Genomic DNA, 25858 nt, shown 5'->3' with positions numbered 1-25858 from the left:
TTTTCTTGCCATAATACAAATTCTAACAGTCTATTCAGTAGGACTATCAGCTGTGTATCCACCAGACTTCTGCACAACACAACTGATGGTCCCAACACCATTTATAAGGCAAGAAATCACACTTATTAAATAAACCTGACAGGGCACACCTGTGAAGTGAAAACCATTTCCGGTGACTACCTCTTGAAGCACATCAAGAGAATGCCAAGAGTGTGCAAAGCAGTCATCAAAGCAAAAGGTGGCTACTTTGAAGAACCTAGAATATAAGACATAATTTCAGTTGTTTCACACTTTTTTGTTAAGTATATAATTCCTCATGTGTTAATTCATAGTTTTGATGTCTTCAGTGTGACTGTACAATTTTCATAGTCATGAAAATAAAGAAAAATCTTTAAATGAGAAGGTGTGTCCAAAATGTTGGTCTGTACTGTATATACAGTGTGTTCGTAAAGTCATGGTGCACTTTTGGTGCCCTTTCTCTTTGGCCCAATCATATCAGACCTGTTCATGAGGAGAGATAAAAAGAACCAATCAAACAACACAAACTCATTTAAGCTGTTGCTGAGCCCCCAGTCAGATTAACCCCTGATAAACTGAACTCTGATTAATACACTGCCAGGTCTGTGACATCATGCAACCATAAGCTTATGCCAGCAGTATGGTTTTCCATGCCAGTCAAGATGTGGACGGTACAGAAGAAAGTTCAATGTGTTCTGCAAAAATCTTGCATCATTGTCGATCTCACAGAAGATTGTGTTTAGCGATGAGGCGTCCTTCCATATCTGTGGACGTTCATCGCCATAACGTCCAAATATGGGCTGCTGAATATCCTCATGCCTATGTCGAGTATGAACGTAACACCCCTAAAGTGAACGTGTGGTATGGCCTGATGCATGATAAGGTGATAGGCCCATTTTTTTCACGGAGCAGTCTGTAACGGCAAACAAGTATCTTGACATCTTGGAATTGTATGCAGTGCCACAATTTCCAGAAGGTGTTATCTTTCAACAGGACGGCGCTCCTCCACACTACGCCACCATTGTTCATGAATTTCTGGATAGAAAATTCCCCCGGCGGTGGATAGGGCAGGGATTCTGTCAAGCCATGGCCACCCCTATCCCCGGATCTGACGCCCTTATACTTTTACTTTTGGGGTTATGTGAAGCAACATGTGTACATTGAACGTATCAACGACATTAATCACTTAAAACAGAGAATCACAGACGTTATTCAGTCTGTTACACCAGAAGGCCTTACCCGTTTGTGGCAAGAACTTCACTATCGTTTGGATGTGTGTAAGGCAACAAATGGAGCCCACACCGAACTGCACTGAAAAGGTATGAAACTGGGAGAGTTTTTCTTTTATTTGGAGCAGATTTCACATTTCTATCGTCTTTTGTTGCTTTCCAGTGACTGGTCAAAAGTGCACCATGACTTTACGGACACACTGTATATGAAAAAGTATATCAAGCCGGGAATTAAATATGTAATATAACTGCAGTGCAATGAATATAAACGCACCACAGAAAATCCCCTGCTATACCTGGGACCAAGAGCACAATGTTAACGCCTTAATCACATTGGACGTACTATCCCGTCAAGGTGACCTGGGACTCAATTCCCAGTGAAGGGATAGTACGTCCAGCGCGATCAGCTGTGCTCACGGGGGGAGCGCGGCCGATCGCGGCTGGGTGTCAGCTGACTATCGCAGCTGACATCAGGCACTATGTGCCAAGAGCAGTCACGGACCACCCCCGGCACACTGCGATGAAACATGATCGTAGCGTTCCAGGGGCATAGGGAGGCATCGCGCAGGGAGGGGGTTCCCTGTGGGCTTCCCTGAGACCCTCGGTACAAGGCGATGTGCTCACCTTGTACCGAGCGTCTCCTCCCTGCAGGCCTTGGATCCAAAATGGCCGTGGGGCTGCATCCGGGTCCTGCAGGGAGGTGGCTCAGAGCAAGCGCTGGTAAGCCTGCAGCCCTGCATGTCAGATCGCTGATCTGACACAGTGCTCTGCAAAGTGTCAGATCAGCGATCTGACCTTATAACATGATGCCAGCTCCTGGGGCAGTGATATAAAGTAAAAAAAAATATTTAGATGTGTAAAAAAAAAAAAAATCATAAATAAAGGAAAAGAAAATATATTGTTCCCATAAATACATTTCTTTATCTAAATAAAAAAAACAATGAAAGTACACATATTTAGTATTGCCGCGTCCGTAACGACCCAACCTATAAAACTGTCCCACTAGTTAACCCCTTCAGTGAACACCGAAAAAAAAACAAACCACGAGGCAAAAAATAACGCTTTATTATCATACCGCCGAATAAAAAGTGGAATAGCACGCCATCAAAAAGATGGATATAAATAACCATGGTACTGCTGAAAACATAATCTTATCCAGCAAAATACGAGCCACTATACAGCGTCATCAGCGAAAAATAAAAAAGTTATAGTCCTCAGAATAAAGCGATGCAAAAATACTTATTTTTTTTCTATAAAATAGTTTTTATCGTATAAAAGCGCCAAAACATACAAAAATGATATAAATGAGGTATTGCTGTAATCGTACTGACCCGAAGAATAAAACTGCTTTATCCATTTTACCAAATGCGGAACGGTATAAACGCTCCCCCCAAAAAGAACTTCATGAGTAGCTGGTTTTTGGTCATACTGCCTCACAAAAATCGGAATAAAAGGCGATCAAAAAATGTCACGTGCCAAGGTCACAAGACCTTATATGACTCTGTGGACTAAAATATGAAAAAATTATAGCTCTCAAAATGTGGTAACGCAAAAAAATATTTTTTGCAATAAAAAGCGTCTTTTAGTGTGTGACGGCTGCCAGTAATAAAAATCTGCTAAAAAACCCGCTATAAAAGTAAATCAAACCCCCCCTTCATCACACCCTTAGTTAGGGAAAAATAAAAAAATTCAAAAAATGTATTTATTTTGATTTTCCTATTAGGGTTAGGGCTAGGGTTAGGGTTAGGGCTAGGGCTAGAGTTAGGGTTAGGGTTGGGGCTAGGGTTAGAGTTTGCATTACATTTACGGTTGAGATTAGGGTTAGGTGTGTGTCAAGGTTAGGGGTGTGGTTAGGGTTATGGTTGGGATTAGGGTTAAGGGTGTGTTGGAGTTGGGGTTAGGGGTGTGGTTGGGATTAAGGTTAGGGGTGTGTTTGGGTTAGGGTTTCAGTTAGAATTGGGGGTTTCCACTGTTTAGGCACATCAGGGCTCTCCAAACGCGACATGGCGTCCGATCTCAATTCCAGCCAATTCTGCGTTGAAAAAGTAAAACAGTGCTCCTTCCCTTCCGAGCTCTCCTGTGCACCCAAACAGGGGTTTACCCCAACATATGGGGTATCATCGTACTCAGGACAAATTGCGCAACAACTTCTGGGGTCCAATTTCTCTTGTTACCCTTGGGAAAGTAAAAATTTGGGGGGCTAAAAAACATTTTTGTAGGAAAAAAAAGATTTTTTATTTTCACGGCTCTGCGTTATGAACTGTAGTGAAATACTTGGGGGTTCAAAGTTCTCACAACACATCTAGATAAGATCCTTGGGGGGTCTAGGTTACGAAATGGGGTCACTTGTGGGGGATTTCTACTGTTTAGGTACATCAGGGCCTCTGCAAATGCAACGTGACGCCTGCAGACCAATCCATCTAAGTCTTCATTCCAAATGGCGTTCCTTCCCTTCCGAGCTCTGACATGAGCCCAAACGGTGGTTCCCCCCCACATATGGGGTATCAGCGTACTCAGGACAAATTGCCCAATAACTTTTGTTGTCCAGTTTCTCCTGTTACCCTTGGGAAAATACAAAACTGGGGGCTAAATAATAATTTTTGTGGAAAAAAAAATGATTTTTTATTTTCATGGCTCTGCGTTATTAACTGTAGTGAAACACTTGGGGGTTCAAAGCTCTCACAACACATCTAGATAAGATCCTTAGAGGGTCTACTTTCCAAAATGGTGTCACTTGTTGGGGGTTTCAATGTTTAGGCACATCAGGGGCTCTCCAAACGCAACATGGCGTTCCATCTCAATTCCGCCAATTTTGCATTGAAAAGTCAAATGGCGCTCCTTCCCTTCCGAGCTCTGCCATGCACCCAAACAGTAATTTACCCCCATACATGGGGTATTAGCGTACTCAGGACAAATTGCACACCAATGTTTGGGGTACAATTTCTTCTGGTAACCTTGGGAAAATAAACAATTGGGGGCGAAAAGTTCATTTTTGTGAAAAAATATTATTTTTTATTTTTATGGCTCTACATTATAAACTTCTGTGAAGCACTTGGTGGGTCAAAGTGCTCACCACACATCTAGATAAGTTCCTTAGGGGGTCTACTTTCCAAAATGGTGTCACTTGTCGGGGGTTTCAATGTTTACGCACATCAGGGGCTCTCCAAACGCAACATGGCGTCCCATCTCAATTCCAGCCAATTTTGCATTGAAAAGTCAAATGGCGCTCCTTCCCTTCCGAGCTCTGCCATGCGCCCAAACAGTGGTTTACCCCAACATATGGGGTATCGGGGTACTCAGGACAAATTGTACAACAACTTTTTGAGTCCATTTTCTCCTGTTACCCTTGGTAAAATAAAACAAATTGGAGCTGAAGTAAATTTTTTGTGAAACCCTTATAACTCCCTAACAAAAATAAATTTTGTTTCCAAAATTGTGCTGATGTAAAGTAGACATATGGTAAATGTGACTAATTAAGAATTTTGTGTGACATATCTCTGTGATTTAAGGGCATAAAAATTCAAAGTTGGAAAATAGCAAAATTTTCAAAATTTTCGCCAGATTTCCATTTTTTCACAAATAAACTGAGGTAATATCAAAGAAATTTTACCACTATCAAGAAGTACAATATGTCTTGAGAAAGCAGTGTGAGAATCACCGGGATCCGTTGAAGCGTTCCAGAGTTATAACCTCATAAAGGGACAGTGGTCAGAATTGTAAAAATTGGCCCGGCCATTAACGTGCTAACCACCCTCGGGACTTAAGGGGTTAAAATCCAAAGAATTGACGAAGATTCTTCTGAAATGCGCATCGGGGAATGCTCAGCACCTCTTTTCTGGGACCACCACCACATTTACTGTCAGGTAAACCCTTTCTCTGCCGCACTTTTGCTAGGCATTTCTGCACAAATAATCCTTTGGATCTTAGCATTGTGCTCTTGGTCCCAGGTATAGCAGGGGATTTTCTGTGGTGCGTTTATATTCATTGCACTGCAGTTATATTACATATTTAATTCCTGGTTTGATATACTTTTTTATACATATATATTTGGTCCATGTAATAATATGCAATTGTTACTATCTCCATTGGGTGACATACAGTTAATTGTATTCTATATGTATATATTATTTGTTTTTTGTGTGGCATTATATAAGGGTATCTATGTGGGACTGGGTTAATATTTATTCATGAATTTTACCATATTGGATGATTACTCATTCTTATTGTTATTTTAATCCCCACATATGTTGTAATTCTTGTGTGGTCCCTTATTGTTTTATTCATTCACATCATTTGTTTTGTCACATTTTGTTTTTTATATTTATGGTGTGTGGGCACCTTTTAATAGTGCCATTTCTCTTGCCAATCACCTCTAATAAAGGCATTTTTTTCTTTTCAACATTATTGTCCTTTCCCTGTTCATACAATATTGGGTGTTCTAATACTTATTTTTCATTAATTCCTTCTTAAAACTTCATACAAGTTTTTTGTTTATTGTATGCATGTGTGTACAGTATGTGTATACTATATGTGTTTTTAAGTGTGTGTGTGTGTGTGTATGGTATGTGTGTATGTATGATATATGTGTGTGTATGTATGTACAGTATATGTATGTGTATCTGTGTATATGTACGGTATATGTGTGTATGTATCTATGGTATGTGTATGTAGGTACGACATATCTGTGTGTATGTATGTACGGTATATGTGTTGTGTTTATCTGTGTGTGTATGGTATATGTGTGTATGTATGTCTGGTATGTACATGTGTGTATGTACAGTATACGTGTGTATGTATGTACGGTACATGCATGTACGATGTATGTATGATCCATCAGATCATGGATAACTTGCTGATTACTGGGGATTTGACCACTGGGACCCCCACTTCTATTCATTATCTATAGAGCTGATGACCACTGCGCTCGGCTATTCCCATCAGTTCCGTAGACAAGGAATAGAGCAGATGATACAGATACCAGACAAATAATGCGGGCTGCTATTTTTTGGCTGATGAGGGCCAAAATCCATGGGTCTCACCAGCCTGAGAATACCAGGCCACAGCTGTCTGCTTTTTCCTTGGCTGGTTAACAAAAATAGGGGGACCCCATGCTATTTTTTTGGATGGGATCCCACTATTTTTGCTAACCAGCCAAGGTAAGCAGACTGCTGAGGCCTGGTGTTATCAGGCTGGCAAGGTTCATGGATATTGGATCCTTACCAGCCTGAAATACCAGTCCCAGTAGTCCGCTTTACTCTGGCTGGTTAACAAATATAGCGGGACCCCACACTATTTTTTTAAAATTATTATTAATTTATTAAAAAAGGAGGGGACCTCTGTGTTTTCCTCCACTTCCTGTGCCATGTTACTTCTGGCTGTGTCACAATATTAGACATTATTTAAATTAGTTCAAATGTGTAGTAATCTGCGTTCCCACACTTAAAGGGAACCTTTCACCCCCAAAATCGAAGGTGAGCTAAGTCCACCGGCATCAGGGGCTTATCTACAGCATTCTGTAATGCTGTAGATAAGCCCCCGATGTTTCCTGAAAGATGAGGAAGAAGAGGCTACCTGGGTGGGCGGTCCGATCCGATGGGCATCGCGGTCCGGTCCGTGGCCTCCCATCTTCTTACGATGACATCCTCTTCTTGTCTTCACGTTGAGGCTCCGGCACAGGCGTACTTTGTCCTGTTGAGGGCAGAGCAAAGTACTGCAGTGCGCAGGCGCCGGGCCTCTCTGACCTTTTCAGGTGCCTGCGCACTGCAGTACTTTGCTCTGCCCTCAACAGGACAAAGTACGCCTGTGCCGGAGCCGCAACGTGAAGACAAGAAGAGGACGTCATCGTAAGAAGATGGGAGGCCCCGGACCGCGCGGCCATTGGACCGGACCGCAGCAGTACCGCCTAGGTGAGTATAATCTAATCTCTTTTTGTCATCTTTCAGGATACATCGAGGGCTTATCTACAGCATTACAGAATGCTGCAGATAAGCCCCTGATGCCGGTGGCCTTAGCTCACCTTCGGTTTTGGGGGTGACAGGTTCCCTTTAATATGCATGTGACTAGGAAGATAATGCGGTTTTACCGCATCTAATGAAAGTGTATAGGTAATTTAGCGGTCTGGAAAGACGTGCTGCATGTCCGTCTCTGCGGGTGAGCTGCGGACATTGGTGCACATACAGTGGGCATGGGATTTCTTGAAATCCCATCCACTATGCTGTAACATCTGGCCACTGTGGTTGGACGCTGTGGATGAATACAGCATCCAACCCGCAGCGTATACTGTCCGTGGGAACATATCCCAATATATCTGCAAACAGGAAAACACTTTTTTCCTTCCCAGAAGCCAACTTTCAATTAGCTTTATTTGAAGTAACAAAAAAAAATGCATGCAATAAAAAAAACGCATGTAAAAAATGCATCAAAAACGCAGGTGACCTGCCAGTGACCTCAGATGCAGATTTGGTGCAGATTTCACCTGCGTCAAATCCTGAGCAAATACCAAGGCATTCCTGAACGTGCGCCCATACCCTTATACTTCCTGGTATTTTTCTTTGAAAAAACTTTGATACAGTCCTGTGCAGATTACATGCATTTTAACACATTTGCATTTTTTAGCTGCAGATTGTTCTCATCTAATTCAAGTCTATGGGAAAAATCTGCACATAAAACTTGACCAAAATGAAAACTGACATGTAGATTTGAAACGTGAACCGCAGGTCAGTTTGCGCTGAGTAAAAAATATAGCACAGTGGGCAGAAGATTTCCATAAATCCCATCTACTCTGCTGGAAATATGAGGCTGCGTCCACCATCAGGAATAGCAGCGTTTTACGCTGTGTTTGTCAGTACTACATGTGGATTCACCGCACCTAATGAAATTCAACTGCTCAAAATCCGCAGCGGAGACTAGATGAGCGGCGGCCAAAATGCTGCTATTCCTGATCGTGGGCACGAAGACTAAGACGCTGCACTTCTGATGTAGCAAAAATACACAGCTCCAAAAACTGACTGTGCGTACACAGCTGAATGCAGAACAGCACAATATTACATTGTAACATCACTGGTGTGAGAATAATAACAGAAACCGATCAATCAGTCCTATGGCTTCCAGTACCACCTTCATGCTGATGACACTGAGATCTACCTCTCTGGCCCAGACGTCACCTCTCTGCTGTCCAGAATCCCGGAGTGTCTATCAGCCATATCCTCCTTCTTCTCCTCTCGCTTCCTCAAACTCAATGTGGACAAATCTGAACTCATCATCTTTCCTCCATCTCGCACATCTTCCCTACCTGATCTATCTATCACAATAAATGAATTTACACTTTCCCCCATCCCGGTAATCCGCTGCCTCGGAATAACCCTTGACTCTGCCCTGTCCTTTAAACTGCACATCCAACCTGTTGCCTCCAGCTCAAAAATATTTCCAGAATCCGTCCTTTCCTCAACCCTCATCATCTCCCACCTCGACTACTGCAACATCCTTTTCTGTGGCCTACCCTCTAACACTCTCGCACCCCTCCAGTCCGTCCTTAACTCTGCTGCCCGACTAATTCATCTCTCTCCTCGCTACACTCCTGCTTCCCCTCTTTGCAAATCTCTTCACTGGCTCCCAATTTCCCAGAGTCCAGTTTAAACTACTAATACTGACCTACAAAGCCATCCATAACCTGTCTCCTCCCTATATCTCTGAACTAATCTCTCAATATCTTCCCTCATGTAATCTCCGGTCCTCCCAAGACCTCCTTCTGTCCTCCACACTTATTCTCTCCTCACTCAACTGCCTCCAAGACTTCTCCCGAATATCCCCCATCCTCTGGAATTCTTTGCCCCAACACGTCCGACTATCAACCACATTCAGATCCTTCAGACAGAACCTGAAAACCCACCTCTTCAGGCCTACAGCCTGCACTGACCACACGGCCTCCTCACCACTACCGAAGCTACCGCCTCACCAACACCGGAGCTCCTACAACCCTCAACCTACTGTGTCCTTCCCCACCATCCTGTAGAATGTAAGCCCACAAGGGCAGGGTCCTCGCCCCTCTGTATCAGTCTGTCATTGTTACTCTGCTTACTGTAAGTGATATCTGTAATTTGTATATAACCCCTTCTCATGTACAGCACCATGGAATCAATGGTGCTATACAAATAAATAATACATTATAATCACCCACTGACAAACTCCGCTCTGCTACAACTGCTACATTTCATGGCTTCCACTGGAAGCTTCAAGGAAACAAGATCAGAACAAGGAAACAAGATCAGAACAAGGCAACCTGAGCATCAGCTCACAAGGATCACACTGTGCATGACAGCAGGGCGTCCTAGAATGCACACACTCACCTCTGAGCATGGACTCCTCTCACTGTGAACGTGCACTCCTCTCCTCTGCTCCTCTCTGTAAGCATACACTCCTCTCCTCTCTAGCTGAGCTGACTGTTACTCATTAGAAGCCAAGCTGTTACCTGAGCAACAACGGTTTCTGGTCATTTCCAAATTCTGCAGAGCCGCTATAGTCCACCAGGTGGCAGCCGGGTACTGGACCAACAGCGCGGAATTTACACCCAGAAGCTGATACACTGGATGTGCGGTTTATGTTCTGGCTACAGATAGACTTTGTTTTGGACACATAAAGACTATTGAACGCATTAAACTACGAGGACTTATTTGAAGTGAGCATTTTCCCACAATCTAGAGGACTGCAGCAGGTCTCTGGTATAAAACTACCCAGTATGCTGCAAGATAGGACCTGATTTTAATCCTAAGGTCTCACTCACACTTGCGATGAAATCTGACAATTGCAATCCGATAAATAGATTGAATTCTGCAACATCAAAAAGTCAAGTTCAAAAGTCAAAAGTTCATCATGGGAACGTAGCCCTAAAGTCATTAAAGTCGCGCCAAAAAATTAGGGACATTTCAAGATGTTTGTACAAAATTCATAAAGCACCTGTGTCATTTTTAAGGATGTAATGCAAAATACATCAACGAATACCAAAAGACAAAAAGAAAAGCCATTGGTGAATTGGGCCCATTATTTTTTCTTTCTTACCCCCTCACTTAGAGATACTCACTGCTTCGCCGGGTTGCCAATCGTCTGGAATTTCAGGACAGTCCGTAAAAATAGGACACTTTTTTGCCTTATCCGTTAAAAAAAGTTAAGATGTCTGTGATTTTTTTGAAACTAAAGAAAATTTTGCGAATTATTTTGACTGTAATTGTCATCATTTACAGTTTACAGTTAACGCAGCTGATATCAGAATTATAGGCTGTATTCATGTATCACTTATAATCAGAATGATTTATTATATGTTTCCAATGTGCCATAAAAAATATTGTGTGTCCTGGATTATTTGATAAGTTGTCCAGGAAAAATAAAAAAAAGTCAAATTGTAAACCCTGCTGAGCCGACACAGATCAGCGCCAGGCAGAACAAGCAAGTAATTAGCAATTACCTGCCTGTAAGTTTGTAGCCCCATAATAAAATCAAATACAAAAGTCCCGTAAAACCCCTTTCAGTGTAATTGCCTAAAGCAAGGAAGAGGTGAACTATAATAAAACAAGCGTCTCACCTATCAGGAGCAAATGATACTCATTGCTGTCAGCGCCTGATGCTTGTTACCTGCGCACTGTCCATGTAGTAGGAAGTAAATCACAAAGAGAGATATCGCTCATTGTCACACGCTACATGACGATTAGTCCTCGCTCTTGTACATTTTTGTTGTTGGTGTTGTTTTGGTGCAGTCACACTAATTACAGCAACAGAAGCCCCCGGAGAATAGAAAAGCTTCTAATGAGCCTCTGATGTCCCTGCATCACACGTGTAGCGTTCCCCAGTGGGTGTGCTTCCTCAGCGGCTTATGTATAGCTTACTCTATGAGGCCGGTTTCACACATCAGTGGCTCCGGTGCGTGTGGTGACAGTTTCCTCACGTACAGGAGACACTGACTCACGTAGACACATTGAAATAACTGTGTCTCAGCACATGTCAGCGTGTTTTCATGGACCGTGTGTCCGTTTGCAACATACGGAGACATGTCAGTGTTCATGGGAGCGCACAGATCACACGGACACATTAAAGTCAATGGGTCCGTGTAAACAGGTACCACACACAGATGCTGTCCGTGTGCCATCCGTGTGCGTTTTTCCTGTCATAGGATTAAATTTGTAAAAATTGTTGCAATACACGGACAAGGACACACGTACAGCACACGTACAGCACACAGACCCTAAAAACGTACTCACGGACATCACATGGATCCCACACGGATTACCTACGTGAGCACACAGACACACGGACACGGATAACTCCAGTACCGTTTTCTCCGGGACTGAAATTATCTGGACATGTGAGACTGGCCTGAGACAGCAGGTTGTAATCATGTACAGGAAAAGTCATCTTATCCACGGATGTGACAAACTGAGATTGTATTATGTCAATAGTGTCCTCATACATCTGAACCCCATACAGTAAAATTATCTGGGAATTGGGACCCCACATGTAGCCGACATCTAGCAAATCTTTATTTCATTCTGTAGTGGACGTTCACATTCGGATTATAAAGCTCCAGATCATAAACAGTCTTTGGGAACAAAGGAATTATGAATTTTATGACCTGTAAGTATCTAGACTATTTTTTGTGCTCATTACATTTGGTGATCAGGTAAAGCACAGAAGACTAATTAGGCCTGTGTGGAAGTCTGTTTGCCCAGGTCCCTGACTACAGTGCCATCTGTGCTGCCAGATTGTATATAAAAAGCTCAGTAATGTGATAGTCCCCATCAGGGCTGCCACTAGAAATTTCGGGGCCCCATACTGGCAACATTTTCGGGGCCCCCTTAAGACTCCGCCCAGGCTCCACCCCAGCCCCGCCTCCAACCCTCGAACTGTCTAAAGCACCACCGCTGACTCTTGGAAAAACTACACTTCTCACCAATCACACATTAACAGTTCCCATCACCAGATCACACACATAGCCAGCAGATTTTGTTTTGGCCAAAAGGTTTTTTTAATCTGCCACGATGACAAGGTAGACTCTTTTAGCCGGGCCCTACTCTACTCTAACTTATTAAACATTTGTTAAAATATGCAATACAATTTAGGTATATTTTTATTTATTTTTCAATTTTTCAAATGACCAACAATTCCACATACAAGGGACAAATACCACAACACCATGACCAGACACCACATTATCACCACATAGTGACCTATAATACTATCTACAAGGAATAAATACTGCCACACCATGTGCAGACCACATATTACCACCACAGTGACCGAACAATATCGCATACAAGGGACAAATACCACAGCAGCATGTACAGACCACATATTACCACCACATGGTGACCAACTACATACAAGGAACAAATACCAACACAACATGACCAGACCACATATTACCACCACACGGTGACAGAATAATAGCACGTACAAGGAACAAATTTTCACCACACCATGACCAGACCACATATTACCACCAAATAGTGACCAAATAATAGCACTTACAAGGAACAAATACCGCCACACCATGGCCGGACAACATATTACCACCACATTGTGACTGAATAGTACAATACTGATCATTAATAAAATAAAAAATACTATCACCATAAGTGCTATTATACATAGGAGATCTGTACTTAGTATGCAGTGTCTGTGTACAGGTAATACAGTGGTCACCGATGCCATTATACACAGGAGCTCTATATATAGTGTCAGTGTACAGGTAATACAGGGATCACCAGTGACATTATACACAGGAGCTCTATATACACTCACCGGCCACTTTATTAGGTACACCATGCTAGTAACGGGTTGGACCCCCTTTTGCCTTCAGAACTGCCTCAATTCTTCATGGCATAGATTCAACAAGGTGCTGGAAGCGTTCCTCAGAGATTTTGGTCCATATTGACATGATGGCATCACACAGTTGCCGCAGATTTGTCGGCTGCACATCCCAAAGATGCTCCATACAAGGCAGGATGGATCCATGCTTTCATGTTGTTTACGCCAAATTCTGACCCTACCATCTGAATGTCGCAGCAGAAATCGAGACTCATCAGACCAAGCAACGTTTTTCCAATCTTCTACTGTCCAATTTCGATGAGCTTGTACAAATTGTAGCCTCAGTTTCCTGTTCTTAGCTGAAAGGAGTGGTACCCGGTGTGGTCTTCTGCTGCTGTAGCCCATCTGCCTCAAAGTTCGATGCACTGTGCGTTCAGAGATGCTCTTAGGCCTACCTTGGTTGTAACGGGTGGCGATTTGAGTCACTGTTGCCTTTCTATCAGCTCGAACCAGTCTGCCCATTCTCCTCTGACCTCTGGCATCAACAAGGCATTTCCGCCCACAGAACTGCCGCTCACTGGATTTTTTTTCTTTTTCGGACCATTCTCTGTAAACCCTAGAGATGGTTGTGCGTGAAAATCCCAGTAGAGCAGCAGTTTCTGAAATACTCAGACCAGCCCTTCTGGCACCAACAACCATGCCACGTTCAAAGGCACTCAAATCACCTTTCTTCCCCATACTGATGCTCGGTTTGAACTGCAGGAGATTGTCTTGACCATGTCTACATGCCTAAATGCACTGAGTTGCCGCCATGTGATTGGCTGATTAGAAATTAAGTGTTAACAAGAAGTTGGACAGGTGTACCTAATAAAGTGGCCGGTGAGTGTATAGTGTCAGTGTACATGTAATACAGTGATCACTAGTGACATTATACACAGGAGCTCTGTATATAGTGTTTAGTGTACAGATAATATAGTGATCACCAGTGACATTATACACAGGAGCTCAGTATACAGTGTATGGTGTCAGTGTATAGGTAATACAGGGATCACTAGTGACATGATACACAGGAGCTCTGTATACAGTATATAGTGTATGGTGTCAGTGTACAGGTAACATACTGACTCACCAGTGATGTCTCTAGCTGAAGTCCTTCATCTTTGCGTTTCTTTTTAATCCAGCGCAGACCGCCATCACTTCTTTCAGCCAGGACTCGTCTCTGCATAAAATAACACAGTTATCTAGAGCACCGCTTTCAGAGCACATTCCCCACTTTTTTCCTTTCTTCTACACTACACATCTGAATACAGACATTCACCCACCATTAATATATACTGTAATTGGTTATTATGCAACCCACCATTCCAAATATAAATTATAATACGCCACTGAGCCCCTTCTAGCTATACATAGCCACTTTCCTCATTTAATATATAAATTAATTAGCACCTGTACTCTTTCTCCCAATTTATTTCCAGTCACTTTATCCTCAACGATCCCACTATGCACCTCCCGCTCTAACCCTAACTCCGATTCATTATAGTTACATGCCCCTTCTGCCTCAATTCATTGTCATGTCTTCTCTCTCTCCCACCCTCTATTCATTATCAACTGCTCTTCCCCACCCTCAAAATTCATTATTTGCTCTCCCTACCTTCAATACACCATTGGCTCTCCCCACCCCCACCTACAATTCAATTGCTGTCCACCGTCCCTCACACTCACTTGATGTGCATGCAGTCCCCATCACTCCCACTTCATCATTTGCAGTCCACCTTACTTCATCATTTAGTCCCCTATCCCCCCTTCACTTCATCTGCAGTCCCCCTTACTTTATCATTTGCAGCCCCCTATCATTTCATTATGTGCAGTACCCCCTCAAGCACACTTCATCATCTGCAGCCCCCTATCATTTCATCATGCGCAGTGCCCCCTTAAACACACTTCATCATCTGCAGCCCACTATCATTTCATCATGCGCAGTGCCCCCTCAAGCACACTTCATCATCTGCAGCCCCTATCATTTCATCATGCACAGTGCCCCCTCAAACACACTTCATCATCTGCAGCCCCCTATCATTTCATCATGCGCAGTGCCCCCTCAAACACACTTCATCATCTGCAGCCCCGTATCATTTCATCATGCGCAGTGCCCCCTCAACCACACTTCATCATCTGCAGCCCCCTATCATTTCATCATGCGCAGTGCCCCCTCAACCACACTTCATCATCTGCAGCCCCCTATCATTTCATCATGCGCAGTGCCCCCTCAACCACACTTCATCATCTGCAGCCCCCTATCATTTCATCATGCGCAGTGCCCCCTCAACCACACTTCATCATCTGCAGCCCCCTATCATTTCATCATGCGCAGTGCCCCCTCAACCACACTTCATCATCTGCAGCCCCCTATCATTTCATCATGCGCAGTGCCCCCTTAAACACACTTCATCATCTGCAGTCTCACTCCCCCCACCTCACCCATTTAAAAAAACAAAAGTAAAAATGTTTTTTATACTTACCTCAGTCGTTCCGGGGCGTCTAGTGTTTCCAGCAGTGAAGCAGCAGCTAGAATGTATGGGCTGCTGAGAGGACCTGACAGGAGCCCCTACATTCTAGCACATTCACTACTGAGACTGCTAGAATCAGAGGCGTAGCTGGGGTTTCAACTTAGGGGGGGCGAAACATCTGAGTGGGCCCCTAACCAGCTAACCCTGATTACAACTACGGTTGCGCACTTATTGTGAATATAGGGGAACCTCAGAATATGACCACTCTGTTATTGAAAATAAATCTATATACAAAAACGAACATTGATTTTACCGCCATATTGTGACCATATGCAACTTTGATGGTCACAATACTCCGAGTGCCCCTATAACAATGATGCTTAAGTGCCCACTTAACATTTAATAATGTCCCCTAAGTTCCTCCTTGTACTGCTCCATTATACACAGTATGGTGAGCTTAAAGCTTCCCTATACACCATCTAAGGCCCCCACAGCTCCCCTATACACCGTATGATGTTCCCACTTCTCCCCTATTTACACAGTATGATGTTCCCACTGCTCCCCTATAGATAATGAGCCCAATGCTCCCCTATACACAGAATAATGCTGACAGAACTCCACTATAGAAAGTATAATGGCCCCCAGAGTTCCCCTATATACAGTGTAATGGGCCAACAGCTCCCATATGCACAATATGCCTTCACAGTTTCCTATACCCAGTATGATGGGCCGGCAGCTCCCGTCAAACAGTATGATGTCCCTCACAGTTCCCCTGTACACAGTATGATGGGCTCACAGCTTCCTTATACACAGTATGATGGGCCCACAGCTTCCTTATACACAGTATGATGGGCCCACAGCTTCCTTATACACAGTATGATGGGCCCGCAGCTCCTGTAAACACAGTATGATGGGCCCGCAGCTCCCTTATACACAGTGTGATGGGCCCGCAGCTCCCATACAGTATGATGGGCCCGCAGCTCACTTATACACAGTGTGATGGGCCCACAGCTCCCTTATACACAGTATGATGAGCCCACAGCTCTCTTATACACAGTATGATGGGCCCGCAGCTCCCTTATACACAGTATGATGGGCCCGCAGCTCCCTTATACACAGTATGATGGGCCCGCAGCTCCCTTATACACAGTATGATGGGCCCGCAGCTCCCTTATACACAGTATGATGGGCCCGCAGCTCCCTTATACACAGTATGATGGGCCCGCAGCTCCCTTATACACAGTATGATGGGCCCGCAGCTCCCTTATACACAGTATGATGGACTCACAGCTTCCTTATACACAGTATGATGGACCCACAGCTCCCTTATACATAGAATGATGGGCCCGCAGCTCCCGTATACACAGTATGATGGACCCCCAGCTCCCTTATACACAGTATGATGTGCCCACAGCTTCCTTATACACAGTATGATGGGCCCGCAGCTCCCGTATACATAGTATGATGGATTCACAGCTCCCGTATACACAGTATGATGGACCCCCAGCTCCCTTATACACAGTATGATGGTCCCGCAGCTCCTGTATACACAGTATGATGGGCCCGCAGCTCCCGTATACACAGTATGATGGGCCCGCAGCTCCCTTATACACAGTATGATTGGCCCGCAGCTCCCGTATACACAGTATGATGGTCCCGCAGCTCCTGTATACACAGTATGATGGGCCCGCAGCTCCCGTATACACAGTATGATGGACATTTACTCATCCTCCGGCGTATTCAGCATTTTGTGGCACTGCTGCAGTGCCGCTGCTCAAACTTGTGAGCGCAGCTTCTGACAGGCCAGAAGTTAGAAGCTATGTCAAAAGCGCTCAATGTAAGACTATGAGGCTATGTGCACTTGTTGTGGATTTACTGCGGATTTCCTGCGTTTTTTGTGCAGATTTCACCTGCGTTTTACCACCTGCGGAATCCTATACAGGAGCAGGTGTAAAATGCTGCGGAATCTGCAAATAGAATTGACATGCTACGGAAAATACAATGCAGCGTTTCCGCACCATGTGCACTGTGGATTTGGTTTTCCATAGGTTTACATGGCACTGTAAACCAGATGGAAAACTGCTGCAGATCCGCAGCGGCCAATCCGCACCGTGTGCACATAGCCTGAGAGTGAGAACGAGGCTCCCACAGACTCACACTGATTAGTGACCTCTGCGCTGCTCCATGAAACACTGGAGCCTCGGACAGGCCACAAACTGCAGGAGACGGAGCCGAGCGGAGACTAAAACAGATGAAGCCAGAAGGTGAGTATCAGACAGGGGGCAGGGGACGGGGATTATCAGCACCGCTCCAGTAATGAGATAAAAACTAATGCCGGAGTGGTGCTGTAAATGTGATGCAGCTCTTGGTTACTGTATGGGGACTCCTTATACTAATACTCATAAAAGACCCAGGTGGTACGTATCAAAAGCCCCCTACCCCCCATCTCCAGCCTCCCCGTACATATACTATCATAACATAACATAATATTCAGCCCCCAGTGACCTGTCCCCCTCCCCCACAATACCCCCATCGTCTCACATCCACCCCTCAGTGCCCTGTCCCACCTCACCCACCTTCAGCCCCCACAACACCCCCATGATCTCACCTTCACCCCCCCAGTGCCCTGTCCCCCCTCACTCACTTTCAGCCCCCACAATACCCCAAGGGTCTCATAGTGACATACCTGAATTTAATAAACCTAAAATGTCCCATCCCCACTTACTGATAACGTTAGCACTGCAGGCAGGACCAGGAAGTGTAAGTGAAATGCAGGGTGGGCACTAGGACCCAGCGTGCCTGAGCCAATCCCAGCGTGCACAGAGTGAAGAAAAACTGCAGCCAGGAAAAGCTCCATCATCAGGTCAGACGGGCGAAACCATTCACTGCAGGGGGGAGACTGCAGCCGGCCACTGTGCTAGTAGCCAGCGTGCAGCTTGTCAGACGGGAGCAGACGTTATACTGCTCTGCTCCTATGCTGTGTTCTGCCTCCTCACAGAAGTGGCCCTGCCTGGCTCCCCGTGGGCCCCTTCATGTGACAGGGCCCGGGGCGTCGGCCCCCTCTGCCCCCCCCCCCAGTAGCTACGCAACTGGCTAGAATGTATGGGCTGTAGTCAGGACCTGCAGGGGGCCCATACATTCTAGCTACAGCCGAGCAGGAGCTGCGCAGCCCACTAGGTAAGACGGCCGTGCACAGCTCCAAAACGGCTCCCGGGCCCCAGCGCCGACATGTGCGCCGCAGTGCACAGTATTTTAGTGCACGATGGGGCCCGATCAGTAGAAGCACAACAGTGGGGCCCCGGATCTGCGGGCCCCTCTGTGCACTGCTGCTGACCGTCTGTGCACTGCTGCTGACCGGGCCCCATACAGCAGTAACGGCTGTAATGCCCTGATGGCGGCCCTGGTCCCCGTATAGGACAGAGACGGGTCTGGTTTGCATAATTATTACTTGTGCTTTATGCTTTTTGAGTCACGTGCACATGATCAGTACTTGGGTCAGTATTTTACCTCAGCATTTGTAAGCCAAAACCAAGAGTGGGTGAAAAACACAGAAATGGTGACGTTTCTATTATACTTTTCCTCTCATTGTTCCACTCCTGGTTTTGGCTTATAAATACTGAGGTAAAATACTGACCAAATACTGCTAGTGTGAGCGTGGCTTCAGGAGGAGAGTCATTATAAGGGCAGAGACAGACTGCCGTATAGTATAACTTGTGAGAGGATCGAATCATAAGGGTATGTGGATCCGCAGCGGATTGGCCGCTGCGGATTCGCAGCAGTTTTCCATGTGCTGTACAGTACAATGTAAATGTATGGAAAACAAAAACCACAGTGCCCATGCTGTGGAAAAAAAACGCGCGGAAACGCTGCATTGTTTATTCCGCAGCATGTCAATTCTTTGTGCGGATTTCGCAGCGGTTTACACCTGCTCCATAATAGGAATCCGCAGGTGTAAAACTGCAAGTGGAATCCGCGGTAATTCAGCAGTAAATCCGCAGTGGATTTCCTGCGTGTTTACAAGAATCAGTGAAGAAAAATCCGCACACCTTTCCGCAACGTGTGCACATACCCTAAACCTCGGACTAACCATCTGCTCTCCTGACCTGAGCTTGACAGCTCCATAGAAATACATCACGCTGCCATGCTCTGGTCAGGAGAGCTGCCTGGCCAGTCTGTGCAGTACGATGCAATTTTCACACGACTTATACAGCAGTTTGTCTCTGCCTTTACCTAGCAAAACCTGTGGATTCTGGTGTCTCCTGTACGTCAATTTTTTTAGATTGATAAGGGTAATGGGGAAGATTAGAGCCCACAGTGATTTTTTCTTGCGTCCATATCCGTCAATAGCTTTGTGCTATAGCTAGAATTGACCCACTTTGTTTCCTTTTCAGAATATGTTTGGTTTGTATTGATATCAGTTGAGATCAACTAGAAAAATAGGGTACACAGGATTTAGTACAATCTCTGCAACTACCAGATTGTTCTATTTGGAGTAAATTGTGACATCAAGGCTTATATGAAATTAAAGACCCACTTTTTTTTTTAATTGAAGCGCTGGAGTGGTGCTCCTAAACTAAAGGCCCCGTCACACATAGTGAGATCGCTAGCGAGATCGCTGCTGAGTCACAAGTTTTGTGACGCAACAGCGACCTCAGTAGCGATCTCGCTATGTGTGACATGTACCAGCGATCAGGCCCCTGCTGCGAGATCGCTGGTCGTGTCGGAATGGCCTGGACCTTTTTTTGGTCGTTGAGGTCCCGCTGACATCGCTGAATCGGTGTGTGTGACACCGATCCAGCGATGTCTTCACTGGTAACCAGGGTAAACATCGGGTTACTAAGCGCAGGGCCGCACTTAGTAACCCGATGTTTACCCTGGTTACCAGCGTAAATGTAAAAAAAAAAAAACAGTACATACTCACCATCTGTTGCCCGTCAGGTCCCTTGCCGTCTGCTTCCTGCTCTGACTGAGCCGCCGTTAAGTGAGAGCAGAGCATAGCAGTGACGTCACCGCTGCGCTCTGCTCTCGCTGTACGGCGGCTCAGTCAGAGCAGGAAGCAGACGGCAAGGGACCTGACGGACATCAGATGGTGAGTATGTACTGTTAGTTTTTTTTGGTAACCAGGGTAAACATCGGGTTACTAAGCGCGGCCCTGCGCTTAGTAACCCGATGTTTACCCTGGTTACCCGGGTGCTGCAGGGGGACTTCGGCATCGTTGAAGACAGTTTCAACGATGCCGAAGTCGTTCCCCTGATCGTTGGTCGCTGGAGAGAGCTGTCTGTGTGACAGCTCCCCAGCGACCACACAGCGACAAAACAGCGACGCTGCAGCGATCAGCATCGTTGTCTGTATCGCTGCATCGTCGCTGTGTGTGACGGGGCCTTAAGTTACCTGCCCCTGGTCTTATACTTAACATCCACCATCTTCAGCTGTACCCAGCGCCGCTCCAGTTGGTCTCCAGCAGTTTGAGACCTGCCGGATCACTCCAGTGTTTGCTTGGTGATCCGGAAGTCACAACTTAATGTAAGTCTATGGGAGCCAAAACGAGGCCAAGACAAGGATCTTATAGATTTGCATTGAGAGCTTATGACCATTACCTCTGACTTCTGGTCAGTCAGAAGTGGGGGTCACAAGATTCCGACAGTTCAGGTTTTTTTCTTTTTGGAGTTTAATGTGTGGTCTACATAATTTTATTGTTTAATAGATCAGACAATACCTAGTAGTCGACAACCCCTTTAAACATAACATTTATTACCTTTTATTTACAAGGACTTATGACTTATGCCTGCCATCTAGTGGTCAAAGTGTAAATTATTAGGTGAGTTTGTAGTGTAGAAGAAACTTCTCAGAATCAGTAGTGCAGTATTTCTATGTATGTAGTGATTTCTCATTTCTGACTCCTTTTGACAGGCCAAATGCATTTTCAAATTATTTTTTGTTCAGTAACTCACTGAAAACTACATAAAATTCTAAAAAAAATCATAGAAAATGGGCAACAATTTTTACCTGCTGGATACAGCAGACCCTCATGGCAAAAGCAGGAGCAGCAGAGGTGCAAATGTGGCGCTCCAGGGTCCTGGTCATCGCAGTGGTATTGCATTCCTCTCGGGGAGAGTGATACTACGTTTGGAGGCAAAGAAGGATAACGGCATCCAGGTATCACAAACATGCAACACATTTCACACTCCAGACCACCACAGGGAGCTTTTGCTTCTATTAGGTTACTCCCCGTATATATATATATATATCTATATCTATATATATATATATATATATATATATATATATATATATATATATATTCTATATATATATATATATATATATATATATATATATATATATATATATATATAACTGGTAGTCTGTAGGGAAAGTTAGTGAGTTCCAGGCTAGAGTCTGAGGAGGACAGAGGGTCAAAGGAGCTGTGCATGCCCTCAGAGCTGCAGCTCCCAGAAAGAGACATCCAGAAGGCAGAACTGTATTGCAGCGAGCGTGCAAGGAAAGCAAAGCAAAGGAGAGGATACCAGAAGGGGACCAGCCCTACACAGGCTGCCTCCTTGTGAGGCGCAGAATCCCGGTAGCCGGAACACCGAGGGAGTAAGGACCTTTATGCTTTACTCCAGAGACTAGCAGGACAGTTAATTGCATGTTACCTGTCGCACCTACACCCAGGAGGCACGGTGGCACCCCTCAGAGGCCGGGGCATGCTAGAGTCCCTATAAACAGCCTCAAGCCACCAGTCATAAGGGTGTTGTCCTATCCGACTACGGGGGACAGAGAGAGCGAAACATCACATCTGTGAGATCCTTATGTGAAGCCATAGGCAGTAAGGGACTACACCACTACAGCGCAAGGGAAGGCTACTGATTTCTACCTGGACAAGGGAACTCTGTACTTGCCTCCAAACCGGCCGGACTCTGCCTGCCCTGTGATCTGGTGCCCTGGACTGTGGATGCTGAAGTCTTCAGTAAAGGTAAAGAGACTGCAACCTTGTGTCCTCATTCTTCACTGCGCCTCTCACATCCACCATCTACACACCGGGAAGCCCTGGGGACATACTTCACCTGTGGGAAGGTATACCATTTAGCTGCCATAACATCACCCCAGCGGACCCCTAAAGCAGCGTCGGTCACCCTGATCAAATACCACAGGTGGCGTCACGATCATTCCCCTTAAAGACCTTTCCCTTCTATACGGATGTCCCAGGGCCACGGACCGGGTCAGTCACCGTGACATCCCCCTGTGAACCGCAGGACCCGGTACCGAGTGCTCCACAAAATACTGATAAGGGCTCACTCACACTGTCGTATAATATGGAGGAGTGCACTCTGACCAGTGCTATTCAGTGAGGCAGAGTACATCGGCAATTATTTTCTCATGCCGATTTGGTATGGGAAAAAAAATCACGGCATGCTGTGATTGGCAGCGTGTCTCCCACAGCACGCACCCATTCAAATCAATGGGTGCGCGCAAGACTTCAGACTGCACTCAAATGTCATCAGAATGCGGTAGTGCAGTCCAATATACGCAGAGACAGACAATTGAGAAAATAAATTAATCTCTCATAGTATCATAGAAGGTTAGAGGAATGCTAGAGGAACTCTTCTTCACCTGTGATCCGATTGTTTTCATGCAAGAGGATAAGATCACAGTAAAATGACACTTATCTCACGCTCATAGCAAAGTTTGAGCCAAGTATCTTTAGCATATCGCACTAATGTGACCCCGGACTAAAACAACCACTCATTTGCCTACCATTCATGGAGGAGGTCACCTAGTATTATACATGCATGCGAGCAACGAGAGATCCAGCTTCTGATATAGAAATTCATAAAATAGTATAGACTTTATTCAAATAGATAAAAAATTCAGGCACAATAGAAACACACCAGGTGTGCCTATGTCACGATTCCTCTGCTAAGTGAGTGATTGCTATGATGTTCTATGGAAACTGTCTTGCTAAGTCTGTGTGACGCGCCCACAGGGCCGTGGGGTACTCAGTATCGGGTCTTGTGTTTCACAGGGGATGTCACGGTGGTGACCCAGTCTGTGGCCCTGGGCATCAACGTTAAAGGGGGGAAGGTCTTTAAAGGGAATAAAGTTTATGTTCGTGACACCACCTGTGGTATTCGGTCAGTGGGGACCGACGCTGTTGGGGTGATGTTATGGCAGCTAGATGGTATAACTTCCCACTGGTGAAGTATATCCCCAGGGCTCCCGGTGTGCAGATGGAGGATGGTGAAAGGCGCAGTAAAGAATAAGGACACAGGTTTGCAGTCTCTTTACCTTGTTTACTGTCGAATTCAGGCAGCCACAGTCCAGGGCACCAGATCACAGGGCAGGCAGGGTCCGGCCGGCTTGGAGGCAAGTTAGGAGTCCCCTTATCCAGGTGGAAATCAAAAGCCTTCTGTCAGGACTCTGAACATTTTTTACCTTTTGTGCATTACTGCCCTTTTCCAACATGGCGTCTTTGGTCTCATGTGCACTTGTCTTCCTGCTATAAAACTCCACCCCAGCCTTCAGTCTGTGCTAGATTATTCTGCTTTGCATCCAGCTCCTGATTACTCCCTGGCCTTGCACCTGCACCTGCTCCTGTGAACCTGTGTTGGAGATCCTGCCACTCTGCTGTGAGTTCCTGCTGCATACACCAGTGTTCAGTAATCCTCCTTCATCTGCTGCTCGTGTTACTTCCATCTGCATTTGCTGGACATGTAAGCTGTTTCTGCTCTGCAAAACCTGAGACTATTAACCAGGCCTCCCTGGTTGAGCTAAGATATGATTTGAACTGCCTAATAGCATATCTATCTGTGTCTGGACTAAGTCAAGGATCTATTCGTGTCAAGTTTCCTCAAGAATAACTGTGCTTCATAGACTTTCTGTTTGTTTGCATCTACCTCTGAAGTTTCCTATTGACTGCTAAGCTGCGTTTATTATTTGCACCAAGTGTTGTGGACTTGAGTTTCTCTCTGCACCTGCTTGAATCACCGTGTGATAATATAGACTTTACCACTTATAAAACTGTGTCCTGTAGTTGTCTTGTTCCACGCAAAGAGTCTCCTGAATTATCCCCTATAATTATTACAGGATAATCTAGCCATAAAAAAAAGGAGACTGCTGGAACAATGACTGCAGAGAGCAGATTAGAGCAGGTGTTTTTCATAATTAGATCACTGCAGAAAGATGTGGAAGGTCTGCAAAAGAAGTTTGGAAGCTTTGAACACAATCAACAAGTGTTTGGACAAACTTTGCAGGACTTAAGCAATCGCATGGCAGCCCAGGAAAAAAAAAACTTGCTGGCATAGAGTCCCAGTATGGACGGGCTTTTCAGGACATAAGCACGCAAATAGCTGCACAAGTGACTTTACCCTCTGGGCAACCGCCATCAGCTAGCCCACCTAAGTTGCCCCCATTCAGATTTAATGATGATCGCGACAAATTTCGTGGCTTTGTGAATCAATGTATGCTATATTTTGATGTGCATGCTGACCATTTTCCTACTGATAGATCCAAAGTATTGTGTGTAATAATGCTACTGACCTCACGAGCGCTCGCCTGGGCGAATCCGATGATTGAGTCTCGTGACCCACGGTTAAATGACTTGGATGACTTCTTGGCCACTATGGCATTAATGTTTGATGACCCTAATCGCCGTGCAACCGCTGAATCTGCATTGTTGTCTTTACGCCAGGCTAAATGTTCTGTTATTGAGTATGCCACTGAATTCAGGAGATTGGCAGTAGATACCAATTGGGACAGTTATGCACAATTGCCTATTATTAAAAGGGGTCTGTCTAGTATTATAAAAGATGAACTAGCTCACTCAGTCACCACAAGAACTAGAGACATTTACACAGCATTGTGTGCGCATAGACATTCGCCTTACTGAGCGTAGGCAGGAGAAATTTGCTGCATATAACCGTATTTCTAACTTTTCCCTTCCTTCCAAAGAGCCTGCAGGTAAAACATGTCGGGGAGTGGAGGAGGTGCCCATGCAAATTGATTCCGTTCAGAGACACGAGATCAATGAGCGCCGGGAGCATCGCCTTCGTGAAAGTCTATGTTTCTACTGCGGCCAATATGTAATATAGTAAAGCACGGCACTCTGGGTATCTGGGAGGTGCTCAAGTTAGGTATCCAACCCGTAGAACATCAATGAAAAAATACTTGGCACTCAGGAGAACTTTGTAGTGAGGTAAAACATCATTTATTCAGTGCATCCGGTTCAACATGAACGTTTTCGGTCCCAACATAGGACCTTCATCAGACAGGATTTTTGAGTACTGGAATGCACAAAATGTTTGTGTG

At 45.1% G+C, this 25858-nt stretch overlaps 1 protein-coding gene across 3 annotated transcripts in view; it reads right to left on the bottom strand.

Annotated features, from left to right (window-relative positions):
* The window catches only part of DZIP1L (DAZ interacting zinc finger protein 1 like), a 125909-nt gene extending 107588 nt beyond the window's left edge, over nucleotides 1–18321 (bottom strand). Inside the window, exon 1 of one of the 3 annotated variants that reach the window (XM_077291296.1) lies at nucleotides 18276–18321. Coding sequence is in view for 1 of the 3 variants with exons in the window: in XM_077291294.1 (XP_077147409.1) it covers nucleotides 14170–14265 (96 nt within the window). In the remaining 2 variants the exon portion in view is untranslated. Of the gene's footprint in view, nucleotides 1–9592; nucleotides 9669–14169; nucleotides 14376–18275 lie in introns of those variants that run through there. The other 2 variants (XM_077291294.1, XM_077291295.1) reach the window with 2 other exon arrangements.
* Between the last annotated feature and the right edge of the window lie 7537 nt (nucleotides 18322–25858).

Source organism: Ranitomeya variabilis, chromosome 2, assembly GCF_051348905.1.
Source record: "Ranitomeya variabilis isolate aRanVar5 chromosome 2, aRanVar5.hap1, whole genome shotgun sequence".
Lineage (NCBI taxonomy): Eukaryota > Metazoa > Chordata > Amphibia > Anura > Dendrobatidae > Ranitomeya > Ranitomeya variabilis.
This window is presented reverse-complemented; position numbering and strand designations above follow the sequence as displayed.